This window comes from Equus quagga, chromosome 1 (assembly GCF_021613505.1).
Source record: "Equus quagga isolate Etosha38 chromosome 1, UCLA_HA_Equagga_1.0, whole genome shotgun sequence".
Lineage (NCBI taxonomy): Eukaryota > Metazoa > Chordata > Mammalia > Perissodactyla > Equidae > Equus > Equus quagga.
In genome coordinates this window covers 89,486,444-89,504,804 of record NC_060267.1, presented here as the reverse complement: position 1 = coordinate 89,504,804, position 18,361 = coordinate 89,486,444, and the positions used below count along the sequence as shown (strand labels likewise).

Here is an 18,361-nt window from a genome sequence, read left to right as displayed (position 1 = left end):
AGGCAGAACATGACACTTGGACAGAAATGTAGAAAGATGACTCTGCGTCCTCCCACCTTGTCGCCGAGAGCTGCAAGGTCCCTCTCAAAGCCCTCATGCTTGCGCTGCAGGGCTTGGACACTGGCCAGATCGTGGCCATAATTGTCTGTGTTCAGAGCCTGGTTCTTCTCTTCAATCCATTCTTTGGTTTCGTCAGCATCTCTACATATGAGACATACGTTCAAGTTAACAAATGCCCAGTATGGCTGCCTTGAGTACAGGACACACACAGGAAAAGTTTACTTGGCTGGCATCTGTACATCTATCAGAGACTGCCACTAATAGCAAAAGAACACACAGTCACTCAGCAGTATTTACTGAGCATCTGCACTGTGTCAGATACAGTCCCAGGCACCAGAGCACAAAATACTAACAAGACCCAGCTGTTACTCAGAGAGCTTAGTTAGCAAATCTGGGGGCTGCTGACGTAAACCCAACAGTCACCTGCTTCTCCCTCTTCCAGCCCCATGCTGTCCCTCACCTGTGGAATCTCTGCACTTCATGGGCGCTGCCCAAGAGCTGGCTCCGCTCCTCCGCCAGCTGCTGCAGGGACCGCCAACGCTCATTCAGCTCCTGCAGGAGGACAGCAAAGTGTCAGCTCTGAGGCAACCCCTCTTCTGTCAGACCCACACCAGACTCCGGGAAATGGGCCACGAACCAGAGGACTGGTGGCTTAACTTCAAAGGACGGGCTGGGGCATAGATAATTTCCCGTTTCCAACCTTTGTACTTGAGCACACTAGTATGAAACTACATCAAAAGTCCAGAAAGTCAGAACCTCGCCAAAGGGAGCCGTATCTGATGGTGTGAACACCCGACCAACAAGTGACCTGCAGTCACCCTGGAAGCAGCAGGAGGCGCGGCTGCCTTGCCCTCACTCTCGGCTCCTAGCCCGGTGCCACTGGCACCTGCTGAGGGCTGAGTCCCAGAGCCTGCTGCCCGCAAGCGTGGAGCACGGCTGCAGCCCCAGAGCGAGCAGCAGGCCCGAGAGGCGCAGGAGCGCCGCCAGGCCTTGTCCTGGAGGAGACAAACCTCCTTAGATGCCAGAAAGAGTGCAACCTTCTCCTGAGGAGGCAAGAGCGGCATTCACCGCCTTCTAGACAATATGCTCCTTGCAGCTCCTGGCCATGCTGAAGCTAAAGGAAGACTAACTCTGCTGAGGCCTGGCGAGGTCTTGACTGGGAAAGCCCACCAAGCCGCCTGAGGAGAGCTGGTATCTGCCCAGGGTATCCTCGGACCCGGGAGAGCAACAAGTGCTACAGCTACACAACTCATTTGGACAAGAGCTCTGCTGAAGACAGGAGGAGGACAACAGTGAGAGAAACCAGGGGGAGACAGGGGAGCTGGCCACAGTTTCTTACCTTGATGGAATTAAAGGTGGCCACGGTGTGAACCATCAGGCGAGCGGACTACGTAGGGGAGGAAAGCAGAAAAGCAAAACCAATCAAAGTGTCTGCCAATTACGAGATAGAAATCTGAGATGCAAGAGCCATTAATTAGGTCCCGATTCTCAACCAAAATTATCTTAAAGGCATATTGTCAGGATTCTGAACAGAGAGGCATTAATAAAAGTATCAACCACTAGAAAGTCATGGAGAAACCCAAGTGCACAATCAGGCTCAACTCAATGATTAATTTTACTCATTGAAGAGTGAAAAGAGTGTGGTGAAAACCACAATTAAAATAGCTGGTTGAAGAGGAAAAGACAGCTGAAAGACTAACAATTAGTGTCTTTTTCTTGTCTGTACTACAGGAGAACAGTCCAGAAAACATACTCAATTTAACAAACGCTGGCACCCGAGGCTGTTTAAACAGTAAAGTACACCATTTCATTTCTAATGATGGTTACTGGGCTGTTCTTTTCCAGTGTCCCTTTGAACTAAGGGCAACAGCCTTACCAGACGAAAGAGAAAACAAACCAGTGAATTAGCTTTCTTCTTGTCAACGTAGTTACTTCTAAAAATGAAATGTCACCTGGATCTCAGAGCCCACCTAGTTCTATCCAAAAGCAGCTCTACTTAACACGCATTATGAGGCCCATAATCTTAAGTATGAGAGAAAACGGGGGCCAAGCTTGCATGAGGGAAGTCAGGCTCATCGGATGTTCCTATGATGTGCCCAGGTGACATTTTCAACCATTGTGGGATGAACAGGGCACACAGGGAAGACACCCACTATCACCAAGCCTTTTCAGAAATAGGAGGTATTGGTGTTTATAAAGTCACATGAAATATGTTTCTGAAAGAATTCTTATGTCACCAGAAAACTCTGTCAGGAGATCAGATAGGTAAGGCTGTTGCCCACTCATGTCACCAATGATCAACTTTTCCCATATAAGAAAAATTAAGATTAGAAAAGAGGAGAAAGCTGAATCAAAGGAAAAATGCACCCTGCCCCAATGTGGAGTCTATTTAATGAGCAAAAGTCAGAGTCAGGAGGGACAGGAGGCCAAAGGAACAGATCCCTCTGGGCCGCAGTCCTCACAGCAGGTCAGACAAGACACAGAGCGGGAGAAGTCCCAGAGCAGGAGGGCTGGCGGGGCGCCGCTGGTTTTTAGGTTTCATGCCTCCTTCACGTCTCCGGAAGAGGCACTTTTCTATAGCAGAACTCTGCTCTATCTAACTTGCCTCAAACTCAAGGCCTGGTCCTGAAGAGCTGGGGCAGGAGAAGGATGCTACACTGGGACTTGGGCGACCAGTTCCATAATCGCAGCTGTAAACACTTCACGTAAAAGAGCTCCCCCTGTACTCCTCTCAGAGCTGTGCGCCCCCGGTCAAGCCCCAGCCCTGGATTTGTGTGAAATAACGTCCAGCGTTAGTTGGTAAACATCTCCTGTTCCTCCCTTCACATCTCTCGGAAGGACGTGGGAGCCCTCTAGGAAGCCTTTCTTAGGCCGGAGGAGAAAGTGGGGAGGCAGACGACGAACGGCAAGGTTACTCTTCCATTCTTAGTCGTTTCGTTGTTCACGTCACATCCTTCTGGACCGCAACCCTCCTGGCGGGACCACGCCTGACAAGGCAGTGCCACCGCTGCAAAGTATACTCTGGCAGCAACGCGCGTAATAAATGGGGCCTAACTGACCTCGTGCTCAGTATCCGCACAGGGAACACTTGCTTCTGTAAATTAAACCTCACATTTCAAGACAAACTTAAAGACTATGATGCCAGAGTTAAAAAGACAGCAGCCCACATAAGTCCAGAAATGAGCAAAGGCTCAAGGCAAGCCTGAACGCTCACAAAGAGGCACATCAGAAGTGGACATAAAATATTTTTGTTCCTGAAAAACCTTTGGAAACAATAATGTGCAAAAGAGTTCTTACCTTCCACGGGGAGGCTGTCTTGGAATCACCTTCATCCTATCCCAAGAAGAAGAAGGAGTTTAGGCAGCCCTGCTACTGAGCACAGACAAGGCAGCACCGGACCTGCCTTTACGTGGCAGGACGGCCACAGAGAACGAGCCAGAACGGCACTCCCCTCTGTGAGTGAGAGCTCAGCACTGCCTGGCAGCAAACCGCAAGGCTGCTGGACGGAATGAAGCAAACAAATAGGAGAGGAAAACTCTAATTTTTTATGCAGTAGAAAACAGAATAAGGAAATCTAATAACACAACTGCCAACTTCTCTTCATGTCATACTCAGAGGATTCTTTGAAAAGGCATAATCAGCAAACCAAAAGGATAGCTGAGGGAGAAGTTTAAGAAACTGGAGAGAGAAAAACTTCTTTGGTCTTTTGGAGAGTGGTGAATAGAAATCAATTCAATTTCTGCTGTTTCTTTCCCACAGATTTTTACACAGAAAAGGCATCTCTGAGGCTCAGGAACAAAAATCCTTAAGGGGCTCTTGACTTCCTAGTCTTCCCAAGATCTAATCCTTCTCAAGTTCAAGTTCCACCGGAGCACCTGGGACTTACCCTGGGCATGGCGCCATACACCTCCTACAAGGAGAGAGGGAAACCGGTTTATTATTAGAGGAAACACACACCTCTCAGTCTACTCATTACCGTCAAACCTGGAGACACAGCAGAGAATTACAAAAAGACAAACAGTCCTGTTGGCCAGAGGAACTTCTTAAAGTCTCCAAGAGAGACCGAATATTCACACGTAAGGCCTTTGAAGGAGTCACAGGTTTATGACTAGTTAAGGGCTACACAAGCATCAGGCATCTTTCCTGACACTCGGAGGGCACAGAGACAGGAGCTGTTCTCCCTGCTGCTCAAGGTGAGCAGATGGCTTTGGTCACATAGAAGGCCTGGTCTATACTCTGGCCACAACTCGGTGCTATGGTACACTGCTCGCTGGACTATGAAGGACACAGGAAGGAACCAAGTTGCTTCCTTGCGGCGACAGAGCCTCAGCGTGCGATCAGATGCTCACCTGCTGCTGCACCGCCTGCACCTCCTCCGCCATCAGACCTTCAGACTCCAGGGCTTCAGCCACCTTGTTAATGTCCTTCAGCCGTGACTCATTGGCCTTCAGATCCTTTAAAGCAAAAGGATAACAACTGAAACCCACAAGAGCAATTCAAAGGAGGAGGGAGTCAACAGACACTCATAAACTACGGTTTGAATCTATACATTTCTGTTCAACAGGGAGCCTAGGAATTGGTTTTTCTATTCCTTGACAGTGACCTGAATCAGGAAATCCTGACTGTCACTATCAAGTAAAAAAATGATCGGGTACTAGAAACATTCCGTCTCAAATTTACTTAATTAACTATACTTAGTGAACCATTATTCTGTTTGAACGGAAATTTATTTTTTTAACTTTTCTTTGGGAGAGAAGACATAATGTTTTTAAAATGTGATTAAATTTCAAAGCCAGCCACTGTGAGAGAAAAAGCCCCTCACCCATTTTAAGTGGTTGTAAGAATACTTTTAAACTGAGAAATGGATAAACAAAATGGGGTATATGGATACAATGGAGTATCATTCAGCCATAGAAAGTAATGGTTACATGCTACAACAAGGACAAACCTTGAAAACACGCTCACTTAAAGCAGTTATCACAAAAGGTCACATGATATGGTTCTATTTGTACGAAATGTCCAGAATACATAAACCCAGAGACAAAAAGCAGATTAGTGGTTGCCAGGGGCTGGGGAGGGAGAGTGTGGGGACTGACTGCTCAGTGGATATGTGGTCTCCTTTTCAAGTGATAAAAATGTTTTTTTATTATGTTTTTTTTTTGAGGAAGATTAGCCCTGAGCTAACTACTGCCAATCCTCCTCTTTTTGCTGAGGAAGACTGGCCCTGAGGTAACATCCGTGCCCATCTTCCTCTACTTTATACGTGGGACGCCTACCACAGCATGGCTTTTGCCAAGCAGTGCCACGTCTGCACCCAGGATCCAAATCGGCAAACCCCAGGCCACGGAGAAGCGGAATGTGCGAACTTAACCACTGCACCACCAGGGCGGCCCCTAAAGATGTTTTATAATGAGATAAAGATGATGGTTGAACAACACCGTGAATGTACTAGATGCTTCTCAACTGTGCACTTTAAAATGGTTAACTGTATGTTATGTGAATTTTACCCCAATGAAGAACAAACTTTTACCTATTTTTATATTTGAGGTTAAAAACTATCTTAAAACAACAGATAGAGAAAACTGCGTGTATTTCCTTGAAACTAAATCGGTCCAAGAAAAATTTCGATTAAACTCATTTAGAAATAGCTCACAGGGGACCAGCCCAGTGGTGCAATGGTTAAGTCCGCATGTTCTGCTTTGGTGGCCCAGGGTTCGCCAGTTCAGATCCCGGGTGCGGACCTACGGACCACTTGTTAAGCCATGTGTGGCAGGCGTCCCACATATATTAAAAAATATGGGCAAGGATGTTAGCTCAGGGCCAGTCTTCCTCAGCAAAAAGAGGAAGATTGGCGGCAGATGTTAGCTCAGGCCTAATCTTCCTCAAAAAAAAAAATGCTCACAGATGGTGGAATATAATCCATGTAATTTTCGTTCTAGTAATCTGGAAAAACATCAAGAGAACCAAGGCTTTGAACAATTTTGCAGCTCGGAGCAAGACTTCTCCTACCTTCTGGAAGTCATCGAACTTCTTCTGTAGCACTTCAACCTGCTCCAGGTCTGCGCCAACCTCCTCACTCGTCAGAGCAGCTTCCTTCTCATTGATCCACTGCTGCAGTTCGTTCGCCTCACGGAACAGCATAAACTTCTTACAGCTCTTCTCCAGCATGCCTTTGCGCTTCTCACCCAGCTCCAGCAGAGAACGGTATCTGACGTGATTCAAGGGGGTGACAAGAGGGAGCAAGGCGGGCAGTTAGCTTCCCACAGAGGCTAATGGAAAGGCAAACCACCAGGTGTCTCCAACATGTGGATCCAAGGTCATGAGTTTGTAATGACGATGCCTCGTGAGAAAGTCTCAGAGCAAGGATGAAGACGCCAAATACCCACACTCCAGCCTCAGGGATGAGCATGGACTGCACTGTTGACCACTGGGGAGCCAGAACAGCCAGGCACCCTCATCCCTGGGCCAATTTTGCTTTTATAACATCACAACCACAAATGACCGAAACCAAGCGTTCAGCACAATAACACAGGGCTCATGCGACTACAGCTGGGAGATGAGATGAAGTTGCTGGCATAATGTATACAGAGGGCTTTTTCTCCTCTCTTATAATTCTCCGAGCAGCCCCCAAGTGGGGAGTGAAGATATGCTGAGCTTTAAAACAGCCTCATATAGGATGTCCGCATTTCCACAACAGGAGGAATTTTCTACTGTTCCTAAAATAACATATTTATTTCTCAGAACGTTTTGGCAACTGCAGAAGGGAAAACATGTAGAGTACAGAGTATCTGTACTATTTCGTTAGCTGAAGATTTCTTTTTTTGAGGAAGATTAGCCCTGAGCTAACATCTGCTGCCAATCCTCCTCTTTTTGCTGAGGAAGACTGGCCCTGAGCTAACATCTGTGCCCATCTTCCTCTACATTATATGTGGGATGCCACCACAGCAGGGCGTGCCAAGTGGTGCCATGTTCACACCCGAGATCAAAACCGGAGAACCCCGGGCGGCTGAAGCAGAATGTGTGCACTTAGCTGCTGCGCCACTGGGCCGACCCCTGAAGATTTCTTAACAAGAATCAAAGAATATTCTAACCCTTGGTAACTAATATACAAAAGGCTAAACTCCTACTATCTTCAGACATGAAAATGACAAACAAAAAAAAGTGTCAAAAGTTGGAAAAAAAAAAACACCCTAGAATCACCATCAAATCTAAGCTTCCCAAAGTGAAATAAGAGAGGAACAAGTTCCCAAGAACCAAAGCACTTTAAAGAGGGGCATTTAATTTCCTTCCCTCTAAAGAACACTACAGAGTCAGCCTTCAGGTTTGCTGCCAATAGTGGCTGGTCCGCCACAAAAGCCAACGGGGAAAGCAACCCCACTCTGAACACACAGCTGCACGTGGAAGCACCCACAAGATGAGTGGCTGTCAACTGACATGGCTTCACCAAAACCTCTTCCCTGGGAGCAAAAGCTGCTGCATGGAAGGCAGTCCCTGCCACCACCTCCTCTTTCAGGATGGACAAGTGCCTTCGAGAGAAGCGGCAGGGGGAGAATGGACAGGCACAGCCATGGACACGGGTGCGCAGCAAGGCTCTCAGCCTACTCACAGTTCTTCCACCTGTTTCATACGCAGAGATACACTGCCGGCCTCCTTAGTTATGCGTGTCCTGCACAGAAGGGGGCACAGCAAAAGCATGCACAAATTAGTGGGATTAATCCACGGGAATGAAAAGCAGCAGCTTTGACTGGTGCCATGACGGTGGATGCTTAAAGTGGGGAAAATTAAAGAGTCATTCAAAAGCTCTTGGAAGGAGGCCAGGCCATGAAGGAAATCACAGTGGAGAGAGAGCAGGAAAATTAAACGGAGGGTTAGTTCATTTTCGTCTCCCTGATGAGAGTGCGATGCTTAAGGCAGTAAGTTTTCCTTTGCTGAAAACACTGGTAACTTCACAGAACCAGGCCAGGGAACAGAATGAGCGCTCTTAGAAAAAGCTTCACTGAGAGCTAAGACACAGCTTTACTCAGACAGCCAGTCCGCTCTTTTGCTCTCATATTTATGACCTGGCCAAAACCTCTCATTCTTGTCTCAACAGCAGCAGAAAAAGTCGCAAGTATTTGTAAATACCATAAAGTAGATTTGTCCATAAGTTATTTGTAAATAACTGATCTTTTCAGGGATCACCAAGGTCAGAAAAGTTCTACAATTCTCCAGTGAGAAGGCACCGTTTGCATTTCCCAAGTGTCCAAAGCTGCTAATTTCATTAGCAGAGTAGGATATGCTCTAAAGGAGGGCCATAGGTCAATGTGGGGGCGTAGCTATAGGAAAGAGAAGGAGCCAATAAAAAAAACAACCAACCCCCCCCATTCTCAGAACACAAAGCCATGGCAGAGAGAGAAGCTGTCTCAACAGCCTTTCAAAAGGGGCAGAGCTGTAAGGGTGTGAACTTCCAAAAATGCAATTTCAGAAAACATCTCCCGAACAGAGGACGAAGGTTAAGGTGGGAATAATTAGAAAAACGCTGGTTAGGAAAAGAAATTCACAAATGTGAGGGAAAAAACGAAGCAAAATAAGGTATCAGTCAGGGATATTAGGTTCAAACAGAGTTTTGTGGGTTAAAAGTGACTTGGGGAAAGCAGCCAAGAATATGGCCTTGAGTCCTGACGACGGCGCTTGAAGAACATGTGCTCCAGAAACCTCAGGACACTGCCCAACCCTTGGCCCACGTGTGAGCAGACTGAGTCCTGCATGGTGCCCAGACCTCTGTGATCGGCCGCATCGTGCTTACTGGTTGTCAATCTGCTCCTGCCGCAGGGCGATGCTGCCTTGTTCCTCCAGGAGGTTCTCCCGGGAGGCTGACTGGGCAGGGTCCAATTTCTTCACGTATGCGGCTGGCACAAAACCCTGACGGTCATTCACTTCCACTTTCCACCAGTCCTAGGAAAAAAAGGGAGAGAATTGAAAGCATATTCTTTCCCTGAGATAGGGAGAAACCAAGGAGGTACGTCTAACAGCGTCAAAGTCACCTTGCAGAAGGACTGAAATTTCAGTCCGTTCATGACCAGCCAAGCATGGAGAGGGTCACAAGTGAAGTAGGAATGACACCCACCATGAAGGACACTTCCTCTTTGCTTAGATAGTCAAGAACTATGCTGTCCAGTACTGCAGCCGCTAGTCCATGTGCCTACTTAAACTCAAACAAATTAGAATTAAATTTAAAACTCAGTTGCACTCGTCACGTTTCAAGTGCCTAAGAATCACACGTGGCTGCTAGCTACTGTACGGCCAGCACACACATACAAACTTGCCGGCATCACAGAAAATTCCATTGGACAATGCTGCTTTGAGTGAACCAGAGTCAGACCGGAGGGTTTGTTTAGGTTTAAATTAGAGTCAACAGAAAGACGTAAATCCCAGGTTTCCTCAAACTCTCATGACTAGGGTAAAGTGGGGGTGTGGAAACAAGGAGGTTCTTAAAAGCTGAGGACCTTTCTCCAGCCTTAACCAAGACGGGAGATAACATCCTTGGGCATTGGTCAGATAATATGCAGGGTATCATGCATCTCACTTCAAGGCCACTGTCAAACCAGAAAGTTCAGGAAGAAAGACTGGTGAACTGGGCAGCATTTAACTTTCAGGAGACAGAGCCCGTGGGGTAATGTCACAGCTGTCTTCAACTGTCTGCTACAATGCAGACTGTAGAGTATACACTAAGAACCAACCAGTCAAAGTTACAGAGAGGCAGACTCTGGTGCAAAAGAGAAAGAATTCCACTTCGAGGTGTTCATTAGTGGAAAAAAGCTACCCTTGAGAATGTGAGGCACCACACTACTTGCAGATATTCAAGAAGATAGACTGATTACCTTCTTGATCATATCCAATATAGGATAGACCTATATTAAGTGGGAGATTGACTAGGAAACTAATGTCTCTTCAAATTCTACACCAGCCTCATTTCTGAGAGACACAACTACCCAAAGACACCCAAGTGAGTGAAACCGGTGGTGCTGATGGAAACAAACACGCAACTACTTTATGCCTTGCCTTGTTGGTGCTGTTGAGTAAGGTGAGAATATCTCCTTTTTTCATGGTGACCTCTCGAGGACTCTTCTCCTGATAGTCATAGAGAGCCAAGACCAGCTCCTTCCCAGTCTCATCGTCCATGGGGGCCACTTGTTGCTAAAAATCCAAGGGAAGGGCAAACACAGTGAAAGGATGTCCATGGGTTTCCATCTAAGCAAACTGCAGACTTCAACAGTTGTAGCAAATATCAAATTTACCAAATCTTCTCTGTGGCTACCAATAAAATCTAATTCAAGAATGCTGTTTCGTATCTTTAAAAAAACTTGTTTTAGGTGCTGGCCCCGTAGCCGAAGGGGTTGGGTTCGCGCACTCTGCTTTGGCGGCCCAGGGTTTCACTCGTTCGAATCCTGGGCGCGGACATGGCACCGCTCATCAGGCCACGCTGAGGCGGTGTCCCACATACCACAACTAGAAGGACCCACAACTAAAATATATATACATACTGGGGGGCTTTAGGGAGAAAAAGGAAAAATTAAAAAAATCTTTAAAAAAAAGACACAAAAACTTGTTTTAAACTGTCTCTAAACCTTTGTGCAGTAAGACCTGCTAAAGTCACAAGAATGTCTCCTGTGACCACAACACCTGCTGGCAGTGTCTGGGTCCTTCGACTTTCCCTGCCTCCCCCTAAATCACTCATAACTGCTGAAACTAGAGCCACGCTTACCCGACACGACTGAGCTTGCTCTCGCAGGGCCTGAATGCTGCTGCCATAGGCGCTGAGATCCGACATCAGAGCCTCGTGTTTCTTCAGTAGAGCCTAAAACCAAAATCACACAGTGACCCCGTGCCAGAAGCCAGAGCTGCCCGGCCCCACTGCCTCACCAACGTGCCATATGCCTTTCTCAAGCCTCATCTAGTTACGTGACAATCTGGTCACCTCCTGCTCTACACTTCCACACACTCTTTTTAATAAATGTTGAATTTGGAGGAAATATTAATTGTGACTTATAGTATTATCTTTTCACCCTGACTTTACGTACTTAACTAAGCAATATTTGAAATAAAGAGAGACATAAGGAACAGTATCACACACATCTGTGAATCTACCACCTATCTTAAGAAAAATATCACCAATAAATCAAAGCTGGCCATATATATATATACACTGCCGTCCCTGAGGATATTCACTTCTCTGTCTACATTTAGCACTTCATCATTTTCAAGTACTACCATTTTCAAAGCTTTCTGTTCTCCCATCTTTGGGAGAATCATATTCAGTCCATGACAAAATTCAGCTCATTCTGGTTTTTGTCAAGACTGGCAAGAAAAGAGGTAGGTACAGGAACTACACCTAGACCTTTACAAATAAAATTGCAGAGTTTCAGTGAAAAAACAGAAAACCAGCAAAAATATGTGTTTCTCTTAAGTATGTACACATGCCTATGATGGAAAGACAAAACAAGAACAGCAAGGGGCCGCCCCGGGCCGAGCGGTGAAGTTTGCACGCTCCGCTTCGCCGGCCCAGGGTTTCACTGGGTTGGAACCTGGGCACGGACATGGTACGGCTCATTAGGCCATGCTGAGGCGGCGTCCCACACGCCACAACTAGAAGGACCTACAGCTAGAATATACAACTACGTACCGGGGGGCTTTGGGGACAAAAAACACAGATTGGCAAGAGATGTTACCTCATGGCCAATCTTTAAGAAAAGGGAGAAAAAAAGCATTAGAAAGTAAAAAATAGATTCTAAAACACCTTGAAAGTCATGATGCTGCACCTTCCACAGTCATTTTCCTAACTGGCAACCCTAGTAAGCGCACCACTCCCCAAGCTTGGGTCACCTCAGCGGAGTCCTCGTCCTTCCCGTAGTCGGTGCTGCCCACGATGGGCTCCTTCTCCCGCATCCAGGACTCGGCTTCGTTGGCGTCGGCAAAGTACTGCTGGGCCTGCAGCGAGTCCTCGAGGTCCTGCCGCCGCTGCGACGCCTTGGACTTCAGCGACTCCCACTTCTGGTTCAGTTCATTGAGCTTGGCCTTCACGTCCTCTGCAGCAAAATGGCCTGGAAGGCGGAAGGGAGGATAGTGAAAAGTATGTTGACATGTTGCAGAAGGACAAAAAAGGGGACCCTTTGGTCACTACATTTTGGTGAGCTAGACCCCTTCATAATTCCAAGTTTTACGAGAGGCTCAGGTTCCAACTGTTTAAAAGATCTGTTCGATTTTTGCCTCCTCAAACAACGATCTCTATTTAGATTCTAAAAAGCAGATATCCCCAGTCAGCATTAGTGATGCTATCATAAGGAAATAATAAAACTAATGGCATCCCATAGTTCTCGGTCACTGAGACTCACACGGGCCAGGCTCAGGTCTAGCCAAGGTCAGTTAGGAGAGAATGGGGATGGTATTCAACCCCACAGCCCAGTCTGCCTCAAGTCCATACACTCAATCATAGGAGGGAGATACAATGAGCAACAGCAAAGTCACTTTCACGGACGACAACTGCTCACCCTCCTCCACCATGGCATGCCCCTTCTGGGTGACTGCTTTGATGCGGGGTTCATGTCCAGCAATTTCTGCTTGTAGGGCTTGGTGTTTCTTTAGCAGATTCTGAACTCCAATCAAATCTTTGCCTGAAAGCAGAAACCACTCCTTAGTCATCTAAGCCTTCAAGAGAAAAGTCAGCACTAACCATCCCTCTTAGCTTCCACCATGGATCCAGTTTATTTAAATTTGACCTTGCTCATTCTGACAAGTGTCCCTTTTATGTTATAAGGGCAGAGTCCTTTCTCAACTTGATTCCTATCTGATGGAGGCAGACTGACCTCTGTTGGTGGACGCAGCAATGGGTTCTTTCTCTCGAATCCACGTCTCCTCATCCTCAACATCACGGAAGAGCTGCTGCAAACGCAGAGAATCAGCCAGCTTCTGCTTCCGGGCAATCATGGGTTCCTTGAGAGCCTCATAGCGAGCCACAAGGGCTTCCTGCTTCTTCTTGATGTTTTCAGCATCAAAATGGCCAGCATCTTGGAACTGGCGGGCCTGAATTGTGATGCCATCAATTCGATCCTGGCAATGGGAAAGGACAGTCTTGAAAGTTTGGACTGGTGTTGGGCAACTACGTTCTTGACATTTATAGGCTGATTTTATTACTTCAGGTGTGCTCTGATCATATATGAAGAAAAACTGACACGTTTCTTTTCCCACTCCTGAGAGTACTCTTTCTGCCATTTCTTTCCCTCCTTTTGGGCTCCCAGAAAGCTCTGAGGGAAGACAGTTTAATTTGAGCAGAAGCATATGGAACATATAAGCTTACCTAAGAAAATCAACACATCCCATTCCTTCTAAAACTAGTTTGGTGGTGAAATTACTCGCCATCCTTCCCTCGTACCCTTCCTGGATTCATTGGCCCCACAACAGCGCCCACTTCACACTCCACCTGGTGAGCAGCCACATCTGCCTCGAGCAGGGCATGCTTCTTCTGCAGGTTCTGGACGTTGGTAAGGTCTTTGCCATAATCATCTGAAGCCAGGTGACCTTCCACTTCATACAGCCACAGTTCAATGTCCTCAACGTTGCGATTAAACTGCTGCTGCTGGTTAGCCTCGCGAAGCTTGATTCCTAGCCAAAGAGGCAAGGTTGATTTTCTACGTGTTAACATCAGCCTTCTGCCAATACTGCTCATAAACAATGGGATCTCAGTGAAGGACCACCGCTCAGGACTGTAGTTACTGCTTCACCTCTATCACAAAGGTAAAGAACACAAACCACCACCTCTGCCCTCCCTTCTGGATGCTGAAGTAGAAGGTAAGTATTCTAACCCCCATGAGATAAGGGCACTTGAGAATGACTAAATGCCCTTGGCTTACAGCTGAACTTTGATTTCTAGAGATGAGGCCCAACTCAGTCAGGGCCACCTGTCCCAATCATTGTCTTCTCACTCAGGCTCCCCCACCCACCGGCCTGCGCAACCACATTTACCAGATTAGCAAAGCATGTAGAACTCAAGGCAAGGAACTCCTTCACAGGAAAGGAGCCCAAACGCAAGGTCATGCACCCCACCTTGCTTGGGGGGTCTATATCCCTAAAACACTTAACCGGAAGGACTATTTCATTCCCCAAACATCCCTATCACCATCCAGGGAAATATTCTCTCTTACCTTTCAGTTCAGTGGCCTCTAGCAGTTTCTTCCACAAACTGATGACCTCGTTCATACGAGCTGCTACTTCATCCTTGGCATAGTGGTTGACGTCAATCAGCTTCTGCCCAGCTTTCTCCAGGGCATCAATGCGGCTCTGGTTGGCTGAGAGCTCAGCCTCAAAAGCCTGATGCTTCTGTACTTTTCCTTGCAGGTTGGATGGGTCCTGCCAATGAAAGAAAGAAGGTGGTTCTATCTTGAACCTGAGGATGTCAAGTTACCTCACATTACCTTCACACCTATCTTTATGGGGATGTATAATAACGGTATGTTTACATTAAATAGTGAGGTTTCTGGAACTCCTATTTCTTTCCTTAGCTACAATTTATTTCTGAGAGCTGTGTTCAGCTTACTAACCACGTGCTACATGGCAACGCGAACAGTACATTACTTTGTAAGCTTCATCTGTGGCAGTTTTCATCTTCTCGTTGACCCAACTCTTGAGCTCATCGGAATCACGGAAAAACTGCTGCAAGTGGAAGGAATCAGCCAGCTGGGCCCGGCGATACATGGCTCTCTCATGAAGGGCATTGCGGCGGCTCAAAAGCTGAAAGACAAGGCTCCATGTGAATCTCCAGTTCTTACTCCTCAAGAGATTCCAGCTCAAGAGGCTGAACTGCAACATCTGTCTTAGAAGGGACATCCACGTACAGAAAGGAAGGTGTAGAAAGAGCCTGGAGACTTACAGCATCTCGGCGAGTAGCCACATCTTCCATTGCATAGTGGTTGTTCTGGATTAGCTTGGTTGCAAATTCATCTAATGCCTAGGAAGGAAGAAGGAAAGTTCTTCACTGGTAAGCATCCTGTTCCATGGCCTGGCCTCCAGAGAAAAGTAACTGCTGAACAGGTCAAAACCTTAACACAGGTCAAGGTATTCACTAAACCTTGACACAGGTCAAGGTATTCACAGGTCAAGGTATTCACTGAACCTTGACACAAGTCCAGGTGTTCCCACTAAGGTTTGCTATGACAACACTTATCTCAACTTTTGAGTTTTTGCTTGATGTTATTAGTCAGACATAACAATACAATGCTCGCTCCATTCAGGACGGGAGACATTATCTGATATGAGAGTCGGGTCAGATACAGGTTAAAAGCCTTCTCCTCCCTACTTCTATGGTCTATTTTCAATGGGAAAAATGCCTCTTACATTAATTCTCAGCTACTTTTAGAGAAAGCTAAATCTCAATTTGGAGGTTTACATCAAGAAAATGATTTCACACTAAGAGTTGTGTTATGTCTCCAGCAAGATGGTGTATCATGAGATTTTATGCATGCACCGGAGTGCCTTTCACACAGATCCTTCATCAAATCTGTTCAGAAACCTTTCAGAAAAAGAAGAGACTTCTGGCCTGTCTCTGAGGATCACTGGAAGGCACTGAGCACAAGCAGAGATCTTACTGTAATCTTTTCTTCCTGGGCACTGAGGGATTTCTCGAAGTCCTCGTGCTTCTTGAGAAGTGCTTCCACACTATCCAAGGAGTCCCCCAGGTCTTCATTCAGCAGGAATGCCTTGTAAACGGAAAGAAAGCATTCAGAATAATGGCCTATTCCTTTCACCTCTTTAGGCTGGAAAGTAAGGGATATTTTGGCCAAAGTACAAAAAGAAGGAAAGAGACTCTGGCTATTAAACTTTTAAGATCTCTTCTGGAAAGTCTAAAGTCCTTTAAAATTCACTTAAAACTAATGCAGCAATAACATGAAATTCTTATTCTACATTCTACTGAAACTTTTTCAAATAGCTTATGTTGCTTCTATTAGATTTAAATTATGCATAATGCTAGGTTCTAAGGAAAAAAATTCTCTTTTAATAAAATTCTGTTTTAATAAAAAACAATTTACAACATTACACTCATCTGAAAAACTGGGGCCTTTTCTGAGAGCCTGGCAATCTCAGGAGAGGGGAGAAATGCTGGCAGAGCCGACGGAGGCTGGCTCAGCAACCCCTCCTCACTGATTCAGAACTGAAATGGTAAGGATTTCCTATACATACTAAGCAAACTATCTGCGAAGCAGACGAAACAGAAACAAAGACTCTGCTCACTGGGCTGGCAAGGTTTCCGCTCACACATTACCTCTTGCTTGCTCATCCAGTTGTCCACCTGCTCGGTGTCACGGTAGAAAAGCTGCAGGTCCATGCACTGCTCGTACTGCTGCCTGCGCAGCTCCCACAGCTCCAGCAGGGCAGCTCTCTCCTCAGAAAGAATGGTCAGCTTGGAGGAGAAGGAAACAGAAAGGCAGGGAAGACATGTCAGTCGCAATGCCCTCCAGCCAGACATAAAGGCTGCCCTGGAATTTCTAATCCTCACACTAATCTTTGGGCCTTTTTTCGATTTTCAAAAGGGAAAGAATAACATTCACTTGTGTGTGTCAGCACACAAGCCAAGTCACAAGAAATCACTCAAATCCTGAGCAGCTTCTATGCTTAGGCTACATCTAAGAGAGATGGCCCTGTCCTAATTAGTCTAGAATTATACTATTATTATTTATTTATTTATTTTCTTTTGAGGAAGATCAGCCCTGAGCTAACATCTGCCACCAATCCTCCTCTTTTTACTGAAGACTGGCCCTGAGCTAACATCCATGCCCGTCTTCCTCTACTTTATATGTGGGACACCTGCTACAGCATGGCTTGAGAAGCAGTGTAGTTCTGCAGCCAGGATCCAAACCGGCAAACCCTGGACAGTGAAAACGGAACGTGAACTTAACCACCGCGCCACCAGGCCAGCCCCTAGAATTATATTATTGCCACATTATCACAAATGATTTTAGTCAAAATGCTAAGTAAACTCCTAGGAAGAAGAAAAAGGGCCTCTATCTAAAAGCGAGGCAGTATAAATGGAGTAGGGACTCTCGGTTGAGCAATGTCAACTGAGTGGGTACTCCAGAAAATATGTCAAATAAATTCACGAATGCCTTAGAAATAATTTTTTGGCTCCAAAGTTAATGATAACAAATGTGTCTTTGAAATGTCTTCCCTTGACCTATATATTAAAATATACATCATTATCTAATGTTCTTCAGGCATATTTACACTCAAAGATTCTTTCCTCTTGGCTCCAAATACTAACGCAGGACTCAACTCCCTGTAAAGTCACCTTTAAGTAGGAAATGTGTCATATATGCCCCAAATAAGTGGAACCTTCTCTCCCTGTTCAATCACCAGACTGTACACACATCTGCTTTTTAAACCTCTGAAGAAGCTGCTCGGTAACTTCCAGGTGGAATCTCTAAGTTTTCTCAGACCCCATGGTGAACGCGCCGTCTGGCTATTTAAGGATGAGGAAGAATACGAGCTTTCAGAGACTTTTAGTAAAAGAACCTTTTCTCTTTTTACCTTCTCCTTCACTTCATCCGAGGCGTAATGGCCAGCAGCAAGCAGGGCCTGTCCAGATTCATCTGCAGATTTAAAGCTATCTTCATGAGCATCAATTTCACCCTACAGGGGAAAAAAGGCACACTCAATGCCCAGCATTTTGTAAAAGAAAACTAAGTTGCTGAATTTCAAATAATCATTACACATCAAAAATATCACATCTAATATGAAGATCCGAACAAAAGACAAGATCAGGTTTCTTGGTATCAGTGAAGATCATCAAACGAGAACATCACTTATTAAAAAGACTTTTTCCAATTGGCTTTTCATGCCACCTCCGCCAAACTCTGTCAAGTTCCACACATTCACAGGGTCTGAGCTTGCTGTTTTCTGTTCCGTTGGTCTATTTGTCTTTCTTGGATGAGATGGTTTTACTATGATTTTATAGCACCTGGTAGGGTGAGGTTCTCCCTTGGCCCCACCTTGTTCTTCAAAATTGTCTCGGCTGTTTTTCAATTTTAGAATTAGCCTATCTCATTCCAAAAACAAAGACCTGCTGCGCTTTTGATTGGAACTGCAATGAACGTATATATCTCGAGAATTTTTATACCTTTACAAAAGATCATTCCATCCATGCACAAGACAAGACATTTCACTTAGTTTTCATTTTTCAGTCTTTCAACAAAGTTTTATAGCTTTCTCCACAAGTGTCTTACACTTTTGTTAGATTAATTCCCAAACATCTCATATTTTCTGATGTGTTTATAAC

The 18,361-nt window shown here is 45.8% G+C and overlaps 1 protein-coding gene across 9 annotated transcripts in view; it reads right to left on the bottom strand.

The window, feature by feature from the left end:
• The window catches only part of SPTAN1 (spectrin alpha, non-erythrocytic 1), a 64,802-nt gene that overhangs the window by 25,424 nt on the left and 21,017 nt on the right, over window positions 1-18,361 (bottom strand). For 6 of the 9 annotated variants that reach the window (XM_046653746.1, XM_046653799.1, XM_046653737.1 and 3 more), the window contains 21 exons: window positions 17,614-17,715; window positions 16,352-16,489; window positions 15,678-15,788; window positions 14,963-15,040; window positions 14,668-14,823; window positions 14,238-14,442; window positions 13,517-13,698; window positions 12,903-13,146; window positions 12,588-12,710; window positions 11,923-12,140; window positions 10,805-10,897; window positions 10,102-10,236; window positions 8,846-8,994; window positions 7,667-7,726; window positions 6,070-6,268; window positions 4,410-4,514; window positions 3,947-3,970; window positions 3,358-3,393; window positions 1,400-1,447; window positions 521-612; window positions 57-201 (listed from right to left, as the gene is read on the bottom strand). In XM_046653746.1, the coding sequence (XP_046509702.1) occupies window positions 57-201; window positions 521-612; window positions 1,400-1,447; window positions 3,358-3,393; window positions 3,947-3,970; window positions 4,410-4,514; window positions 6,070-6,268; window positions 7,667-7,726; window positions 8,846-8,994; window positions 10,102-10,236; window positions 10,805-10,897; window positions 11,923-12,140; window positions 12,588-12,710; window positions 12,903-13,146; window positions 13,517-13,698; window positions 14,238-14,442; window positions 14,668-14,823; window positions 14,963-15,040; window positions 15,678-15,788; window positions 16,352-16,489; window positions 17,614-17,715 (2,643 nt within the window). The remainder of the gene's footprint in view (window positions 1-56; window positions 202-520; window positions 613-1,399; window positions 1,448-3,357; window positions 3,394-3,946; window positions 3,971-4,409; window positions 4,515-6,069; window positions 6,269-7,666; window positions 7,727-8,845; window positions 8,995-10,101; window positions 10,237-10,804; window positions 10,898-11,922; window positions 12,141-12,587; window positions 12,711-12,902; window positions 13,147-13,516; window positions 13,699-14,237; window positions 14,443-14,667; window positions 14,824-14,962; window positions 15,041-15,677; window positions 15,789-16,351; window positions 16,490-17,613; window positions 17,716-18,361) is intronic. The other 3 variants (XM_046653755.1, XM_046653788.1, XM_046653805.1) reach the window with 1 other exon arrangement.